Source organism: Cucumis sativus, chromosome 3 (assembly GCF_000004075.3).
Source record: "Cucumis sativus cultivar 9930 chromosome 3, Cucumber_9930_V3, whole genome shotgun sequence".
In the NCBI taxonomy this organism is placed as follows: domain Eukaryota; kingdom Viridiplantae; phylum Streptophyta; class Magnoliopsida; order Cucurbitales; family Cucurbitaceae; genus Cucumis; species Cucumis sativus.
The window spans coordinates 8,389,586-8,408,728 of NC_026657.2; the positions used below are offsets into that span (position 1 = coordinate 8,389,586).

Genomic DNA, 19,143 nt, shown 5'->3' on the forward strand with positions numbered 1-19,143 from the left:
TCCAAAGTCAAATTCCACAGATCTAACTAATTATAAATCTCAGTTATGTGGTTTCAAATTTGCGTGGTTCTTAATTATTATGTTATCTACCAAATTCTCCCAATTGACTTCAATTCTTTATTTGCATGTGGATTTGTTCATCATACTACCTTCTTTTCTTCTTTCTAATGATAGGGATCAATATATTATTGGATAATGGTATTTAATTTTTTTTTTTTTTAATAAAAGTAAAAGATCCATCATACTTGATTTACAAACATCCCCAACCCTTGCATCTGTTAAAATGTGATTGGATAATTGTGACTGCTGGAGGTGGAGCAACCACAACCACCGGAAACATGGCGTCACTGTTATCGGCACCACTTTCCTTTTTCGTTCTTTTTTGAGGTATTCATCCTCTCTTCCACTTGATCAATTTCATCTAATGAATGGGTTCACCCATTCTTGATTTAGCCTAGCACATTATTCTTAAATATTATTATTCAATTCTCCCACTTATCCTAAGTTTTCAAAATACAAACACTCCTCCCTAATTGCAAATATAATAATTAGATTTAAAATAAAATAATTAAGTATACAACATTATTTTTAAAAAAAATTGAAAATATAGCAAAATATGTAAATATTGGATAGAAATCTATCAAAATCTATCCTTAATAGATTTTGTCATGTTTGTCATTTTTTAAAATTTTGTTGTATGCTTAATTATTATTCCTAAACTTATCATCCATTGTAATTATCCATATAATTTACAAAAGGTAACAAAATTTCTGATTTTTAAAAATGAATGAAACTATAGTCTTTTTAAAGAAATATTGATGTATTTGTATTTTGAAAAAAACACTAATTTTATGGTATTAATGATGAAAAAACAACTAATTAATTTTCATGAATTTCAATTTGTGTTTCTAGATGCTTTTTTTTCTTCTTTCTTAGATGTCAATATTTGAAGGAACCCTATCCCCATTGTTGTCCTATAATAATAATTAAAAAAAAAAAAAAGGAACTCCATTTTAGAGATTATAAATAATAAGATAGAGTTAGATAAAAATGTGAAATTGGAAGGTGATGTATTATGCAGAGAGAAAACAGGTAGGATGCTTGGTATTGTTTTTCCAAATCCAAACTAACTGTCCCAATTCAACTACTTCTTTTTCCCTCCCTTCTCCTTCTGAAAACCAGTCACCAAACATTCATTTTTTCCACCTTTTTCTTAATACCTATTTTCTTAGCTTCATTTTAATAATAACCAATAAATTCATTGTTCTAAACAAATAAAGAAAACAGTAAAATCTCTGTCATTTTGATTGTGAGTGAGTGAGCGAGTTTGTTTTCGCAAACTACCCAAATCAAAACACCATGTGAAAACTTCTTTATCTTCTTTTTAATATAAGAAGCCCATTTCCCATTACGAAATTTGGAAACTCCAATCTCACATGTCCCATTCCACATTTAGTGCCTAAGATGTGACCTTTTTATTTTTGCTTTCTCCTTTCAACCATACTCCTCCCCCCTTTGACATCTAACTTGTCAACTATATTCATGTACATACATATATTATTTACTTTTTAAATTATTCCAATAATGTACTTGGTTTATTTTCTACTTCTGATGTATCACTTTTGTAATTACATAGAAAGAGAAACTTCCAAGGATATTTCTTTTCTTTTTCCTTTTTCTTTCTTTTACCGAAGTGAAGAATAGAATCTCTAATTTTGAGATTAATGTTAGAAGTCTTATTGCACCTATTTTGACTGATAAAATTTCTTTTCCAAAAAAAATTAAAAGTGATTTGTTCACGTAATAAATTAATATTAATTTGTAGTACTCGTGCCTATGGTAAATTATAATAGGTTATAATTATTATTTATGTTTTTCTCTATAAAATAGTTTTCAATTTAATTAACATGGTTTCAAATCTACCACAAACCCGAAAATCATATAATTAAGAATGTTAAACTGTAAATTCATTTGGATATTTTTCATGGGTATATATATTATATATATAGGAATTTGATATTTAAGAATCCAAAATTCTTTTTCTCCTGAAAAAGTAACCCAAAGCATATTCCTATTTGTTAAGAACCAAGAAGAACAATGGAGTATTATATTCATAAATTAAAACCTATAATCCGTCATCATAACAAACATGACAAAATCTGGAAGAAAAAAAACTAACAGAGAAAGAAATGTGAACCCAAAGAAAGAAAGGAAAAAAAAAAAAAAAGATTATGTTTAGGTCTCACAAGTAGCAAGAATATGAGAAAGCTCAAGAAGCAGCCCTATAATCTTGGCCTCTTTATTTTCAGCAATTCACTTTCCTATTTTCTTCCCCTTCTTTTCCTTTCTTTTTTGGCTAACAATTTCAACAAACAAGCAAAGCAATGATTCCTAAAGAGTTTCATTTCTCACAAAATATCCCACAAAATCACTTCTTCATTCCATATCAACAACATTATACACAAAATACACTCAAGAAAAATCAATAACCAAACGAAAAATTACAAATTTGATCTCCATATAAGGAGAAACATCCAAATTTAGTTCTATAAAATCACATAAATAATCTGTATGATTTGATAAATTATAGCTTTTGACCAAAATTACCATTGAACTATATGGAAAGAAAGGAAAGGAATTATGGAATGGGATAAATGGTTTTTTTTTATATATATATAGAAAGAAAAATGGCACATTTTTCATAAAATATGAATTCAAAGTGTGGTATTAGGCTTCACTGCCACGATGGGAAACTTTTGTTTACTTTAATCCCAGCCAAAACGAGGTAACAGAAAAATCTCAGCAATCTTTTTGAGCTTTTTGATTAAATGCCAACAAAATTAATGTTTGGTGTATAATTGTGAAAAAAAAAAATTATTCACAAGATTACCAGCTTGAATCTCAGCCGTTGACATAATCAAAAGGATCAAAAGGAATAGGAATCTTCACCGTCCGTTTTCAATAAGGCAAAAAAAAGATATACTTGCGTACCAATCGGCCGGCGATTAACCCAACTCCTTAAATTTCTAAATCCTCTTCCCGTGTGCTGTAATTACGATCATACCCCTGAAAACCACCGGAATAACTCGCTTATTTCCTCTCCGACGCGGTTGTTCTCCTGTTCCCATTCTCCCGCGACTGTCACCTCACTCCGTCGACTACTTCCGGTGAAGAACCTACCGGAGCCTCGGAAAGACAGTGCACGAGATGATACCGAATTCGAGAGCCTATCGACGTAGTCCTTCAGCCAATTCCTTCCAGACCCGACTTCCGCCGCTAGGCTTCGCTCTGTAGATACCGCTGATATAGGAGCTTCGATGTCCTCCTTATCGGAGACGCTCCTCCGGTGAGCATTGGTGAAGTTTACCTCGGAATCTTCTTCGACGAAATATTCGAACGATCCTATCGAATACGATCTCCTTCCTTCGGCAGAGTCGGACGGCGCTTGTCTACGGCTAATACTGCCAATCTCGAGCCTAAAACTGTCCCCGCCGCGACCTTCGGCGGCATAGGAAGCCATGGATGCCTTCATTACATCGGATTCAGAAGCGAAAATGGCGGAGCGGCAAAGAGGACAACTCTGGTTCGATTGAAGCCAAGTATCGACGCATTGAGCGTGAAACGCATGGCAACAGAGAGGAAGAAGACGAAGCTGATCTTCCGCTTCAAATTTCGACAAACAAACGGCGCAATCAGCGGCGGCAGTGGAAGAACGACGCGTGACGGAGGAGAAAGAGAACAGAGGAAGCGATTCGATTGGAGAGAAAGAGTTAGTACAACGAACCGCACTTTGTTCTGCTGGAATAATGCGGCGACTAGAAACAGTAGAGGAAGATGACGATCCAGACAAGGCAGAGAGACGGAGAAGACACCGTCGGTTAAGGTAACGGAGAACAAGGCAGAGAATCCCCGAAGAAAAGGCTGTAAATGCAAGAATCGTAAGAATGATTAAGATGCTGGGACTGAGATTCTTCAACGAGGTGTGACTGGAGACCGGCGAAGGAGGAGGAGGAGGAGATGATGAAAAGTAGCCAATGGCAAGATCGTCCGGCAATGGCGGCGTCGGCGGAGAAGCCATTGCAGTAATATGTCTAAATTTTAGAGAGAGAGAGAGAGAGAAATGGGAAATATCGGAGGAGATGGAAAAGAGTGTAAATGCAGCGGTCAGTTTTTTCGGGCAGGTCTCTCTCGGTTTCATTAAGTTGAGAGAACGAAGAGAGAGAGAGAGGAAGAGAAGAGAGAATTTCAGTTGGAGTGAGACACGTGAGATGCACATGATTAAATGGATGAGAAAATACAAAGCGACACGTAATTTTCTTTTTTCTTATTCTTATTTCTTTTTGGTTTTTGTTATAAATAAATAAATATTAAGAAATACGGAGACCGAAGCTTAGCTGCGACTCTGTCGGACACCAAATTATTACTGCTTGTCTTTTATTAATAACATTTTTAATTTCCTTTTCTTTCTAAATTTTTCCTCTCCTATGATTACAAATCATATATATATTCATATTTAAATTAATAATGGAGTTTTTTAAAATATATATATATATAATTTTTTTCTTAGGATTTGGTTAACAAATTTTTTTCTAAATAAACTACTCAAAATTATAACTTAATGGTACTAGTAATCACTTATGAGTACCTTTTTAGTTCCTCTAATAGAAATTATCATGGTGTAACATATTCATCTCTATGAATGAGTATATTGATGTTTTAATGAATCATTTTAATATCACTAATGTGGATATTTATCAATATTAATTAATAAAAACACAAACTTTCGTTGCGGTTATTATAATTAACGGAGTAATTAACTTAATAGAATTAATGCATTAATAGTATATACTCTATAGTAAAAACAAGCTAGAAAATATAATAAAAGACAAATTTAATCGTCATTTTATCAAATAATACACGTACATAAGCAATTGCATAGTTTGGTTGGAGGTCACAATTTTATATTACATTATGAATTTAGCCTATGGACTTTTGAATTTATTTATATATTATGACCTCTAAACTTATACTAACTTTTTTTTGTTGTTGTGTTTTGGATAGATATTTATGTTGTTTCGAATTGACGTGGAATATGTCTATTTTATATGTGTGTTAAAAAATACGTCTAAAAAATATATTTGTTATATCATATATAACTTGAACAAATCTATGGGACACGGGCATGGATACATGCCTTATGTCTTTGTATACGAGACTTTTTAGTTACACGAGAGATTTTGGTTAGTGTTAGAACAAAATCGATCTTATAATATGTATATATAAAGCTTAAATACAATATAATTTAATTACACTTAAATTCATAAAAAGAATAATAATGCATATCAGTTGACTTGTATCTAATAAGATTTGTTTATTTAAACTAATAAGAAGCTGAAGCACATATATTGTAAGGATGAGTTTTGGAATATTATGGAGTGATGAAGAAGTAGTCCATTAAGAGTATTTTTCAAAGATGTAATGATGTTTTTAGCTACATAATCAAAAAAGTAACCTTACAAAACAAAATTAAATAAAACTTTTTAAAGAAGTTATATAATTTTCATTAACAACACCTACTTTAATTTTTAAATTAATTACACATGGGTTTAATTAAATACACGTAGGTTTCTAAAACCAATATTGTTTAATAAATTTCCCTACCATTTATTAAATTTTAATTTTTTTGATCCATTTGGAGGTGTAGCATTTAATATGGTTAATTTAATTTCACACCTGCCTATGTACATTATATTTATATTTATATTTATATTTATTAAAAATGTGGGTGAGAAGAGTAAATGCAGCCGTGGCAGTGGGTGTGCCTCCACAATATCGTATGGGCCCCACTCACCACCTTCGACTTCGGTCCGATCAATCATCAAACGCACTTCTTCGTTCGCCACGTCGACGGTTGCAACCTCGTACCATACAAATGCCCGCACCCAATAGTGTCCTAATTCTTTTATTTTAGACTCAAAATATACGAAAATTCCATTCATTTACAAAAAAAAAAATATAATAATAATAATAAATTATAACACTTTTTTTGTATTATAAATTTAAAAAAATGTAATCTCATTTTAAATTCGTTATTTTTGTATTTTAAAAAATGCAAGTGATATGAACTTTATTATCATCAATTTCTTTTTTTTGTTATTTTTGTAAACTTTCAATAAAATTATATATTTAAATTCTAAGTATATTTTTTTGATAAATTTGGTAAAATGTTTACCATGTGTAGAATAATTTTTTTATAAAGTTTAAATATTTCGTCAAATATTATGAATTTTACTATTTTCCTAAACTTCCACTTAATTAACAATCTAATAATTAAATTTTGGTAGTTAATAATTTAGGGTTGATTGAATTAAGAATAAAATGTTTATCAACAATACATTTTTTTTTAAACATTTTTTTGGAAATGAGTTTAAAATTTAAACATTTAATGTTAGGTTATACTTTTTTATAAGTGTTTATATGTAAATTCTGTTTTTAAACATTTCTCAAAAATAGGTTATTTTATAAATGAATTTTAAAATAATGTATTATTTTAAATGGTCAAACACCGTCATTTTTTTAAAAATAGTTTTTTTTTTTTACCAAATTAAACACTTTAGAATATTAACTAAACACACCCTTAGTTGGTGTGATTTATGTTTTAGTCCGTCGATTTTGATGTCTTGTAGTTTACTACTTATACTTTTAAATTTTGTAATGGTTTAGTCTTCAACTTAAGAAGTTTGTCAAAATGTGATGTTGATTTTTTATTACATAAAGCTTCGTATTTGCCATTTAATGAGATTCTTGAGTCTTATTTTTTTTATCGGTTTTTTTGTACAATAAATCTCATTCAATTTTCACAGTAGAAGAAGCATATTGTAAGTATTAAATTGTTACAAAATTTAAAGTATAAATACTAAATTGTTATATAATAAAGTTTAAAGACTAAACCGTCACAAAATTGAAAGTTTGTTTTGAAACTAAATTGTTACAAATGAAAGTTTAAAACTTTTAGGAAAGTTTAGAAATTAAAAGTGATTTTCAACCTTTATATTTACTTAAAAGAGAAACATACATGTAAGTTAGTTTTTGGCAACCATAATTAAGAAGGTAATCAACCAATAATTCAAAACCCAAATTAAAGCAGATGATTGATCATCTTGTACGTTATTTCAAAGTAAAGAGTACAATTATGGTATAATTATTAGAAAGAAGAATATATGGTTTTTTTTTTATTTTATTTCATAGGGCTGTATTTTAAAAACATTACGATTAAATTTTACAAAAACGAAATTAAAATAATTCTCTACAAAATCAATAAAATTGACATGATAACCAATGCATAAAAATCATAAGTTTATATGATTTTACTTACGTTAATAACATTAAGATAATTGTTGTGTCATTTTTTTAATAATAAAAATATAATTACAACAATTATCATGTATTTTTTTCATCACACAAATTACTTTTTTACATTCCATTAATAAATAGATCATACTATTTCACTGATTAGTTATATATGTGTGTGTGTATATATATAGTAATATATAGTAATTTACTAATTTGGCAAATTTGACATACAAAATGAAAACATTGTTTTTCAAATACACAAATATTTATTTTCGGAAATAAATGGGTTTAGGGTTTTTCTTTTTGTCAGAAACTTTTCTTAGAAACTGTATCTATAACAAAATTAGATTAAAAATATAAGGGAAGAAAATAGTATTTTATAACGAAATTGTTCGAATATAGTATATGTACATATGTACATATATATAATATATGTATGTGATTAATTAGATTAAGAATAAAGTATTGGTATATTCTTTGTAATGGTGGGATTCCCATAATGTTAAAAAAAAATCGAGAAACTCATGATTACATGTATTGAAAAATGAAAAACAAAAGAAAATAAAAGAAAAAAATAAGGAAAAGAAAAGAAAGAAAGAAATGGAATTTGGACAGATCAAAAATGTTGTTTTGTTTCCTAAATGGACGCACTTGGGATTCTGTGCATTTCATTGCTTCATTGCCACTCCTCGCATGTCTCCCTTTTCTTACCCCTTCCATCTATTTTACTATTTTCTCCTCTCTCTCTCTCTTTCTTATTATATATTTTCTATTTTCTTCTATTTTTTTATTTTTTTATTTTGATCAAACTCACCTATCCATTTTCAAACCTTTCTAACATGTATACTTTACCCTCCTTCCCACCTTTAATATGACTTCAATACAACTGACATTCAAACCTACTAGTAAACACGAAATATGTGATTCGAATCTTCGTTGTATCAAAAAATGTAATAGATATTAATGATAATTTTTTACTATTGAGACTATATATTCGAGGGAGTCTTTGTTATCAGGTTTGTCAGTTGAGTGCATAAGTATTATAAAAGGTAGTTATCATGGGAGTAAATAATTTAAATTTTTTTTTTCTATATATCCAATTCAATTCTTATATTTGATTTTAATTTTCAAACTTTTAATTGTTTTAATGTTAGTGCAAGTGCTTTCTATAAATCTAAAGTAAAAAAAATGTAATTGATTGAATAATTTTTTTATCCCTAAAATATCAAGAATCATATTAGTATTTTTTTTCTTTTTTTGGTTGTATTTTAAGATTGAAGTTCAGCTGGATGGAAATAAGACGAAGTTGAAAGTTTAAATACGAATACCCGTTTGAAAACGTTTATATATATATATATAAATGTTTTAAAATTACAACTTGTACACCACTTAGAATTTCGAGATCTATTAGAAACGGGTTTTAAAAATACAAATTTATAAACTAACATTCCACTTTTTGTCCTTCACATATTAAATATTTAAAATTCGAATTAGTTTATCATTATCAATCAAAAGCATGATGTGCATAAATTTCCGTGATGTTTTTTAATTATTCTCTTTAAAGAGGTTACTTTTTTGTGATAAAACAATCGAGTTATTGACTTATTAAGATAGAAATATTATATCTATTAAACCCTTAAATATTTTAAATAAAATCAAATTATACTATCTATCGCAATTTTCTTCTTTTACATAATGATCAATAAATTTACTATAACCATCCATTTTGTATAATCTACATTTAAAAAGATATGCACGTATTTGCGATTTAATGCATCGATGATTTTCAAAGGTTATTGTAATAAATGGCCTCAAATTATAAGTAATGCAAGATATTTATCAAACAAAAACTAAAAGAGAGAGTACATCAACACACTCGTTAATGCTTGAAATTTGAATTAATTGATACAATCCAAAGTTTAATTAAGGACATAATTTATCATTTGTTCGGTGTAAACTTTTAATAATATGGATAAACATATAATGTAATAAAATAAAACTTATTTATTAGAAGGAAGTTTTTTTCAACCTTCATACCTAAATAAATAAAAATACAAAATCAAAACATAGTCTATAAAGTTTGTAACTTTTATGGATTCATATAATTTTTAGTTTACATAAGGGTAAAACTTTGCTTAATTTACATGTTTTGTATTGAATATATATATATATATATTCAAAGGGAAAGATATCAATAAATTTGGACAAAGATTTGGGGAACATTTTTTCCACAAATACATTTTCTTACCAAATCACTTAAATATTTGGGTTTAATAGTCAAAACCAACATTATCCATTAGTTCACCAAAATCAAAAGGTTTATCATTTTGTTGATAAGTAGAATGGAAGTTCACCCAAGACTCTTCTTTCTTTTTTTTTTCCTACATAATTAACATTATCACTAATAATATGTAAAATTTGTGGAAGTTTATGTATATTTATCCTTTTTTTTATTATCAAATTTACTAAAAAAATAATTGAGTATAGTATGCTACTAAAAAATAGAGAGACGAGAATTGTATCTAATTATTACTCTCAAAAAATAAATATAAAAAATAATTAATTTTTATAAAATCAAGAGTTTTTTTCAATCTAAAATTAAATTTAATTCAACTCTAGATTAGGTATTGTCTAAGATTTTATTGTTTTTAGTACTTATAACCAATAACCATACGTATGATTCTGCGATACAAAATATACAAAATATTCTTCCTGTATATTTATTTAAAGAAACCTTTAAAATGGTTTAAATTAGTGGGGAAAAAAAAGAGGAAGGGTTGCTAATATATTTAGAGATTTGAGCAGATTGTTGAAATTATAATCTTATTGAAATCCTAATTTAGTTTTTGAACAAATATTGGCCCACCCACCCATCAATAAAATTGATCTATTTGAAGTGATGTGCCACATGTGTGAAATTTAATAAACACATTGTGCATATTATACCAATACCAATGAGTTGTTGTAAAAGATAAAACATAGCATGAGGTAGGCAGTTCTCCTAGTCTCTAACATATGTCCTTTATTACAAAAGTCTTATCAATTTAATATGACTTTGCTTTTATATATATATATATTTCCTCTCACCAAAGTTTGTAATTGCTCTACCAACTCAAATTTGATGCTCATTGCCCACACAATTTAATGGTCAAACTAACCCACCACCATGCAACTAAATGCTTTTAACTTCATATATGTCTACCCATTGCTTTAAAAGTCTACTAACTAATTCACATAACCTAATTCATTGTAGCTTACTAAACCTAAAACGATTTAGAATGAGTCGTTAAAGAAAATACTAATGTTTTTTATGTTCAAACTCTTCGTTCCATTTTATTGTTTCTAAGTTTGTCAAATGTGATGAAATTAGAACTTTTAAAAATATGTTAAACTAATGTGGTAATTGATGTGTATATATAAATTAGAAGGTGTGTTTGATGATTTGAATACATTATCTCTCGTTGTGTCATTTTTATTTTAACAAAGAAGATAAGAACTCTCTCCATAAACTTTTACCCTAGAGGTATTTGGTCATAATTTTTTTACCTTCAAAAGGTATTACGAAGACATGTAAACTCTACAATTTTGAACATCTCAAAGCCCAAATATCCCACAAGGAAACTTCCTTATGGGCCCAATGGACTATATCTATTAATTTACGTATTTCAAAGCCCAATGGGCCCAGAAAAGTAAAGTCCATTAAAGGCACAAAAGGAAGCGTAGAAAGCCCAAGAAGAGAGTGGAAGAAGCCATATCTACGAGGCTCAGATCCACAATGGTTTCGGCAAATCCTCCATTTTCTCAGCTTTCAAACAGCTTCAGCGGAACCCTTCCACTTTCTCCTTCTCCTTCTTCATCTCTCTCCGACCTTGCGAGAGCCGAGCGACCACCCTTCTCTCTCCGACCATGTTCCGACGAGCGTCCACCCTTTTGGCCCGTCCTTTTCTCTCTGCAAGGACCAGATCCTTCTCCACCGATCTGCCGGCGGCTGGTTCTAACCAAGATGCCTTTGTCTCCGCCTGGAAGAAAGTCATCCCCAATATTGATCCTCCTAAAACTCCTCTCTCTTTCATGGCTCCTCGTCCTGCTACGCCTTCTTCCATCCCTTCTAAACTCACTGTCAACTTGGTCCTTCCCTATGCCTCCGAACTCTCGGCTAAAGAGGTTAGTCTTCCAACATTTGTTTTGTATGTGATTTTTTTTTTTTTTGTGTGTGTTTGAATCTTGTCCTTGATTATGAATTTTTGCTACATTTGATTTGATTTGATTTTATCTTCTGTGAAATTTTCATTTCGTAGTGCCAATTTTGATGTAAAATTATGAGTTGAATCTTCGTGACAAATGCACTCGAATGTTTAAGGGGAAATGCTCGACGTAAAACAAGTATTTCGGTTCTGCAGTTGCGGATGTTGAACTAGAAATGAATTTTATCCTTACTGAGATCGTTTATTGTATTCTTTACTTAATCAGTGTAGATCGTAGATTTCATTTTCTTGTTTTTGTTTTGAATTTGATATTTAGCATTCATTTTCTCGTACCAATTCGATCACACTCGAGGATGTGGCGTGATCTTTTACATTCGTAGACATGGTGATGCTAAGATCAGGGAATAAGAATACTGTAAATGCCATGTTCTTCCCTCATGGTCAAGGACCCTCTTAAGTGTTGTTTATATGAAGCGCAAAGAAATGCTACATCTCCCTATCTAGTAGCTCAGTCCTGTGGTTTCCATTTGAGCATCGGTAATATTAAGAGATAAACCAAACTTTGCCGATAAATTAAGGTGGCGTTTTCATGTTATCATCAATTCTTAAGTTTATATTTCTTTCTCGGTTCTCGCATCCGTAAACCTATTCCGTAACTCTCCGCTTTTACCTATCGCTGTTGTTTTCTGAATCCCTGGCCAGAACTTTGGTGCTTAGTTGAATGGGGAAATATCGTCTATGGGGTAAAGTTACATATTCTATTATCATCAGTACTTAAAATCCAAAAGAAGCTACTGTTGGCAAGAACCCTGTTCACTAATGCCTTCTGTTTCCTGTTTTTGGTTTAATAAACTTTATAGAAGCAAATAATATGTACAATAGAAATGAGGATCAAAAGGGTGCCAATTATTAAAGAGATTACAGACTTCCAATTAGTTTGAGTCACATAGGGAGAATTAACACTAAAGAATTTAGAGGTAAAATTGACCAATGTTTGCTACCATCTATTATCCTCTAAAGATGTTTTGGCTTTTCCCATCGCTCAACCCCATTAATTAGTGAATGCTACATTTCAGTAGAAATTAGTAGGCAAGGAAAAAGTACGTTGTCTGTATATTAGGTGATAAGAAATTATGCTTCCAAGTTTATTGTTAATGTGTCGGCATTTATTGGTTTTTTTCTACATTTCTCTTCCTTAACTGATGGGATGCTAAAATTTTTCTCTAATTCAACTTCCATTTTTCCATTTTGTTTAACTGCTAGAAAGATATAGAAGTAAGGCTCTAGTGGTTGAAATTTTTTATCTCTGGGAAGGAAACCCTGATTTTGCAGTTCGATTACTTGTTGCTGTTATTTCAAAATTTTCGTCTTTCTTCGTTCTGAACAGGTCGACATGGTTATAATTCCAGCAACAACTGGGCAAATGGGTGTTCTTCCTGGTCACGTACCTACAATCGCAGAGTTGAAGCCTGGGGTTTTATCAGTACATGAAGGGAGCGAAATCAAAAAATACTTTGTGAGCAGTGGTTTTGCATTCATCCATGGCAACTCATACGCTGACATAATCGCTGTCGAAGCTGTGCCAATAGAACAAATTGATGCTGCCCAAGTACAGAAGGGTCTTGCCGAATTCACCCAAAAGTTGAACTCTGCCTCAACAGACTTGGAAAAAGCCGAAGCCCAAATCGGAGTTGACGTGCACAGTGCTCTGAATTCTGCTCTTACAGGATAGTTTCCCTGGCTCGTAAATCGGCCACCTTTCAGGATTATCTATTTACCAATTGTATGTTCATAACACTGCCTCATTGACATTTTGAGTTGTCTTCTTTGGTGGAAATGCCCTCTGGAACATCATCATCTTGAGGCTTACCTTTCTTGTGTTGAATTTGAAGTGATTCACAAATAAATATATTAGGATGGTTTTTTGTGCTTGGCCTTGTAGCAGCAGCTCATAATCTGTTGAAACCATACCTCACAAAACAAGGAAATATTTTCATTTGAATCTGTATGGATGATTCAAATCATGTCTTATTTTGCAACAATTTTAAACACAACAATATTCTGAATCTATTTGCATTCCTTTCTTTTCTCTTTGATGTGATTGACGGTTGTACGGTGTTAGGGTATGTTTGAGAGTGATTATAAAATGTTTCCTTTGTTTTAAAAATCTATTTTAAATGACTAGTGTGGTCGAGGATATACTATGAAAAATTAGTAGGCTACTAGGCTATTTAAAGTCTTATTATTGTTGTTATTTCAATAGAGTAGATAGATGGAGAAACTCAACTAGTACTAACCTCGGGTTAAAAGTTTGATTCTCTCATCTTAATAAAAAAAATCAGAGGTTGAATCGATCATCAGAAGAAGAATTAGGCCAAAAATTAGGATACATTCTGGGAAAATAAAACTTCCATCGAAGAGAAGCAAATGAAAGGCTTTCATAAAAATTCTTGTATAAATTGGATTGGATTTTTCAATTTTTTCTTCTGCAGTACCTCGACGTGACATGAGCGTGAAAGGGGTTCAAGAATAAGTTTTCTTTTTATAAGGGCTAAAATCATTTATTTTGGCAAAATTCTTGTATAAATTGGATCGGATTTTTCAATTTTTTCTTCTGCAGTACCTCGACGTGACATGAGCGTGAAAGGGGTTCAAGAATAAGTTTTCTTTTTATAAGGGCTAAAATCATTTATTTTGGCTTTTTGACCCCATATTGTAGGGTGGATCTCGAAAGATATGAAAGATCTGATTCTCTCATCTTAATAAAAAAAAGAGGAGAAATTTGGATGGCCCCAATGAGTAATCCATGTAAATTCAATAAAACAAGAGGGAAAGCCAACATGTAAATTTGGTTAAATTTTGGGCTTTCGATTAGGCGCTGTTTTAGCCCAATTGTCTTGAATGTTGAAAGATCTTCTTGCTGGGTCCATTGGGCCTTTTGGGCCGTCTGTTTCAGCACAATTGTCTTTAATGTCGAAAGATCTTCTTGCTGGGTCCATTGGGCCTTTGGGCCGTCTGTTTCAGCCCAATTGTCTTGAATGTTGAAAGATCTTCTTGCTGGGTCCATTGGGCCTTTTGGGCGGTTAATTACGTAGACGACATAGAGCTCATCATTGTCCACACTGCATATAGCATCAAAACAGATAAATATACTATATTATATAAATATGGAACAAATAAATTAATTGAAATAAAGACAATAAAAGAAATGGAATTATTTTAGAAACTTGTGATTATAAGTAAATTCCCACCCACTGTTCACGTGACATTTTCTTATTGAGTTGTGTATTTACTCAGCTTGAGGTTGCATGAGTGATTTTAGACCAACTAGCATAATCGACGTTAATTAAATAACGTAAACAATGCAATATGGCTTTAAAAATTATAAACTTTAACAAACAAAAAAAATAGGTACATGAGAAAAATGATTGACCTAAATCACTTATCAAACGACAAGTCTTACAACCTAATAAAATGATGATTTGAAGGATTATCTACCAATAGTTTGGATTTGAATATCTGTTGAGAATAATATGGGTCATCTAGCAGATAACTCTGGATACAAGGAAAACAAGTATGCTCTTCATTCTTAAAATTATTAACTTCCTGCACTTATTCACTTTATGAATTAAGTATCATGCTGTCAATAACTGTATGCACAGTTTCAAATTTTAATGTCTTGTTAGTTTTCCATTAGATAAATTTTCTGTTGTCATCACACGAAGGTTGTACTATTTTTTTCTTTTTTAATTTTGGCATGAACAGAACAAATGTTTTGAGTTGCCTTAAACGTATTATCAAAATTAGCAAATTGATCATAGTTTTCAACATGTATGTTCAAGAACTACGATAACGCTACTTACCTTTTAAATAGATACTTACTATATTTACTGACAGTCTAAATTATAGACCATCGATCACTGACCGTCGACTCCATTCTTTAATTCATACAATGACAACAAACTTAGTTCTCTCCTACTCCTATTTTGACTTTTAACTACCCAAAACGGTGAATAGGGCAAGGACAATACGAGAACCGGATCTCCGATTTCAATGGAGTAGAAGATGGAGAAAGTAATGAGATAAGAAGATAACAAAGTTCAACAGTTATCTCTTTAAAGAAAAGCATCACATTAATATCATTTTACCAAATTAGTTGTATATGGTCATCCGTACAACCATTCATTTAACCTCCACATCGTTATATCGTTAGTCAGTTAAAGGTTAAAAGTAGTACATTAACCATTCGAACTAGTAGAGTGAAATGACTGTGAGTAGATAAACATAAACCCTAAAACATGTAGGACCAATCATTTATATTTTTTCATTTAGTCTTTATTAAAAAAAATACAACAATTATTATATGCTTAAAAGAAACAAATAAAACCAGTTGTCAAGACATTGAAATATAAATGTCCTTTACGAATCAAACCCCACCTGTCTTTTGCAATTATTAATTACTATTATTTTAACTTTTAAAAAAACTACTTTATTGAGAATTGAAACGCAAATGCCCTTATCACAAAGCTACACGTGGACAAACATTATTCATGTGAATAAAAAATGTTACCATATTTTGACTTAAGAAATCAATTTTATTGGTTTTCAATTCCCTAACTCACATGAAATAGAATCCTCTTGATCTCATCCCGAAGCACTTCCACTCATTTTTTTATAACAAAACCCTCAAAATAATTCATACATCTTTTTTTATTGGTTACTGGTGATGTTGTTTGCGCTCTCCTGGCGTGATCTGAACCGTCGATTCTTCGGCTTCATGGAATCCCGGAGCCTGCATGTCCAGCCGTTTCGAGTCATTGCCACGTAGCACGTGCCGTTACTCTCCGTTGGAGCCTTTTGTTGTGTCGCACGTGTCAAGGGTAGCTTAAGATGGGGAGGGGCGTTGCCCGAAAGGATGCGGGCAGGAGGAAGTGGGGCCCGCGTGACAAGGACTTTGAGAGTAAAGCCAGCAATGCTGTGACTCAAGGTGGGTCCCTTTGCATCGTTGGCCTTTTTTTTGTAGTCTTTCTCTTTTTGGGTCCCACTTCCGAGTCAGCTCCAAACCCTCTTTTCACTTCCAGTCACACTTTATTATTATTTTTTTTTTTTAATTATCATTTTGGGTTTATTTATTTATTTATTTATAAATATCAAATCTTACTCTAAATAAATCTTCCATTTTAATTATTTTGTCCTTTTAAAAACTATTCTATTAACTTTCGTTCAATGTAATATTATAATGGAGATTTGGGGAATATGTTTCTAATTTTATTATGTTATTTAAAAATACTAAGTAGGTTAAAAAATCTTTCAAAAATCGAACATATATAATATTATAGAATTAATTTAAGATTTATTAGTAATTCAAGTTTTATAACTATATAATTTTTTATTTAAAAATTTATAAAAGTAAGGTTATATTCACTGTATCTCTAAAATTTTCTAATATATTTCTTACTATTGTTTAAAAAAAAAAAATCTAACTTTTAATTATTCCACATTTTGAAATTATTTTATATAAAAATAAATTAGTTACTAAAAAGAGTGCTAAAACTTAATTTTATTTTATAAATTTGATCGATAGTATTTTTCTTTTGATAGAATTTATTCTCCGTGTGACGACCGATTTTAGGTTTTTTCAAAATAACTTGTTTTTTAAATCGAAAACTTTAAAATTATTCTAAACACACCGAATTAAAGAATAAAAAGAAAAATCAAATTATAATTTTTAAAAACAAAATAGAACGGGTCATTCATTCATAATGATATTTTAACAAATTCTAATTTCCCTTTATGCTTTTTACCTTTATGCCCCTCCCATAACCAATTATGTCGCTTTGGGGGGCCTTATCTACGGGCCCCACTCTCCATTAAAAGAACGAAACGGCTGAAATAAAACTTATTCCAGAGAAGTCCACACTCACTTTTCCTTGCAATTACGCCAATGCCCTTAGTCCAAAATTCAACGTTCTCTTATTCTAATTAACTAAAAACAAATGGCTCTATATGTAATTCATGGAATCAACAAGGGTAAAGTTGGAACAACGTAATTAACTTTGACATATTTGCAATTACAACCTTCAAGTTTGTGTTTAATTCATCATTTTGCCTGAAATTTCTTGCTATTTATTTTTCATTCGTGACATTGACACCCTGATTTGACAAGATTTTTTCTCAATATTGTATTCAGGACTCATCACATTAACACATCAAATTGATTTCAAAGTCTAAGCTTAATTCTCTCTTTTCCTTTTTTTAAATAATAATAATCATTCAAAGTGGTACTTTTTAAAAAATATATTCAATTTTTGAACATAAAAATTGACGATGCTAATTATTAGTAATGTATAATATGATACATCTATTAAGTGACATGTGTGTTTTGTTATATTTACTGTGATCTTATCTATTAAATCAAATATATGTGTATATATAACATTATCTACCAGCTAGTACATCGGTATTTACAAGGGTATTCATACATATCACACTTGTAAATAAAATGCTTTGAAAATATTATAATATGGTATGTTGGAAGAAAGCTAATAAAGGGTTGTTGAATGATGATTTTTTAAAAGGTGATAGATTGTTCTTTTAATGTTTGTCTTTATATTCAAATATATCAATTGTGGTGTATATTATAAGAACAATTATAATACTATGGATATAGTTAGGTAACATTTAGAATAATATGAGGTATAGGACTTATAAGGTATATTATGTTACTATTGATACTATAAAATCTTGTCACACATGAAAAGATTACACACATATATAATTCATTACAAAATTAATTATAGTTGTTCGAGTGAAAATTTATCAATGTATCAATGAAAAAGAAATTTTTGTGTTTGTATCACGATCAAGTATGTTACCTAAATGTTGAAAAAAAAACTCTTAATTCAAGTATGGTAGAATTATTTGATTGTCTTGTGAGATTAATAGGGATGAAATATGAATTGGTCTATAAGAGTACATGGCCATTTTTTTTACCATGCTTATCCATATTATAAAAATCCGAGTACTTATCCATAATTATAAATAAATAATTTACTAAATTTGTTTTTACCAAAATAAATAAAGGTTTAATTTAGAGGTGTATTATAGAGACATTATATTTTATTAAATATCACATAAAAATATTTGTAGTTTTAACTTATTATTTATGCATAATTCAATATAAAACACACAAGTGATACTCGTCAAACAAAATTTAGAAGAAAAGGATACATTTAGTCAATGATCTAAGTGTTTATTTTGTTGTAATTACATTAATAGTCATTTTCAAACCATATGAATACAAAATTATTAAAGAATATATTGTGTGTATATATATATTATGAAGAGAAATAGGGTATTGGAATATTGATATTAAAAAATGGGGTATTAGAACGAACCTACCTTAGCTTGATTTGTCTACTAATGCGCACTCCCCCACTTGATGTTGAGTAATACAATAATTGTGTGTGGGGGGAAATGTAGGAATATGAGAAAGAAGGAGGACCAAATTCTAAAATTAGAAAAAAGTTTTATTTTAGTTTATTTTTAGTTTGGCCCTTGGGGTTGGGGAAAAGGGTGCATGCAC

At 30.3% G+C, this 19,143-nt stretch overlaps 2 protein-coding genes across 2 annotated transcripts; one reads left to right on the forward strand and one right to left on the reverse strand.

Moving 5' to 3' along the window:
• Positions 1-2,418: 2,418 nt before the first annotated feature.
• LOC101221900 (E3 ubiquitin-protein ligase ATL4) lies at positions 2,419-4,322 on the reverse strand. The gene has a single exon (XM_004134317.3). It carries the CDS (start codon positions 4,274-4,276, stop codon positions 3,059-3,061), a length of 1,218 nt encoding a protein of 405 aa, XP_004134365.3. The 5' UTR covers positions 4,277-4,322; the 3' UTR covers positions 2,419-3,058.
• Positions 4,323-11,101: 6,779 nt separating this feature from the next.
• Positions 11,102-13,624, forward strand: LOC101206104 (ATP synthase subunit delta', mitochondrial). The gene is made up of 2 exons (XM_004133917.3): positions 11,102-11,517; positions 12,946-13,624. The coding sequence occupies exons 1-2, from the start codon at positions 11,260-11,262 to the stop codon at positions 13,288-13,290; spliced, it is 603 nt and encodes a 200-aa protein (XP_004133965.1). The 5' UTR covers positions 11,102-11,259; the 3' UTR covers positions 13,291-13,624.
• The last annotated feature ends 5,519 nt before the right edge of the window (positions 13,625-19,143 follow it).

Coding starts and splice junctions, on each gene's coding strand:
- LOC101221900 (XM_004134317.3), bottom strand. CDS start 4,276: ATGTGCATCTCACGTGTCTCACTCCAACTGAAATTCTCTCTTCTCTTC.
- LOC101206104 (XM_004133917.3), top strand. CDS start 11,260: ATGTTCCGACGAGCGTCCACCCTTTTGGCCCGTCCTTTTCTCTCTGCA. Junction 11,518..12,945: donor CCGAACTCTCGGCTAAAGAG/GTTAGTCTTCCA, acceptor CGTTCTGAACAG/GTCGACATGGTTATAATTCC.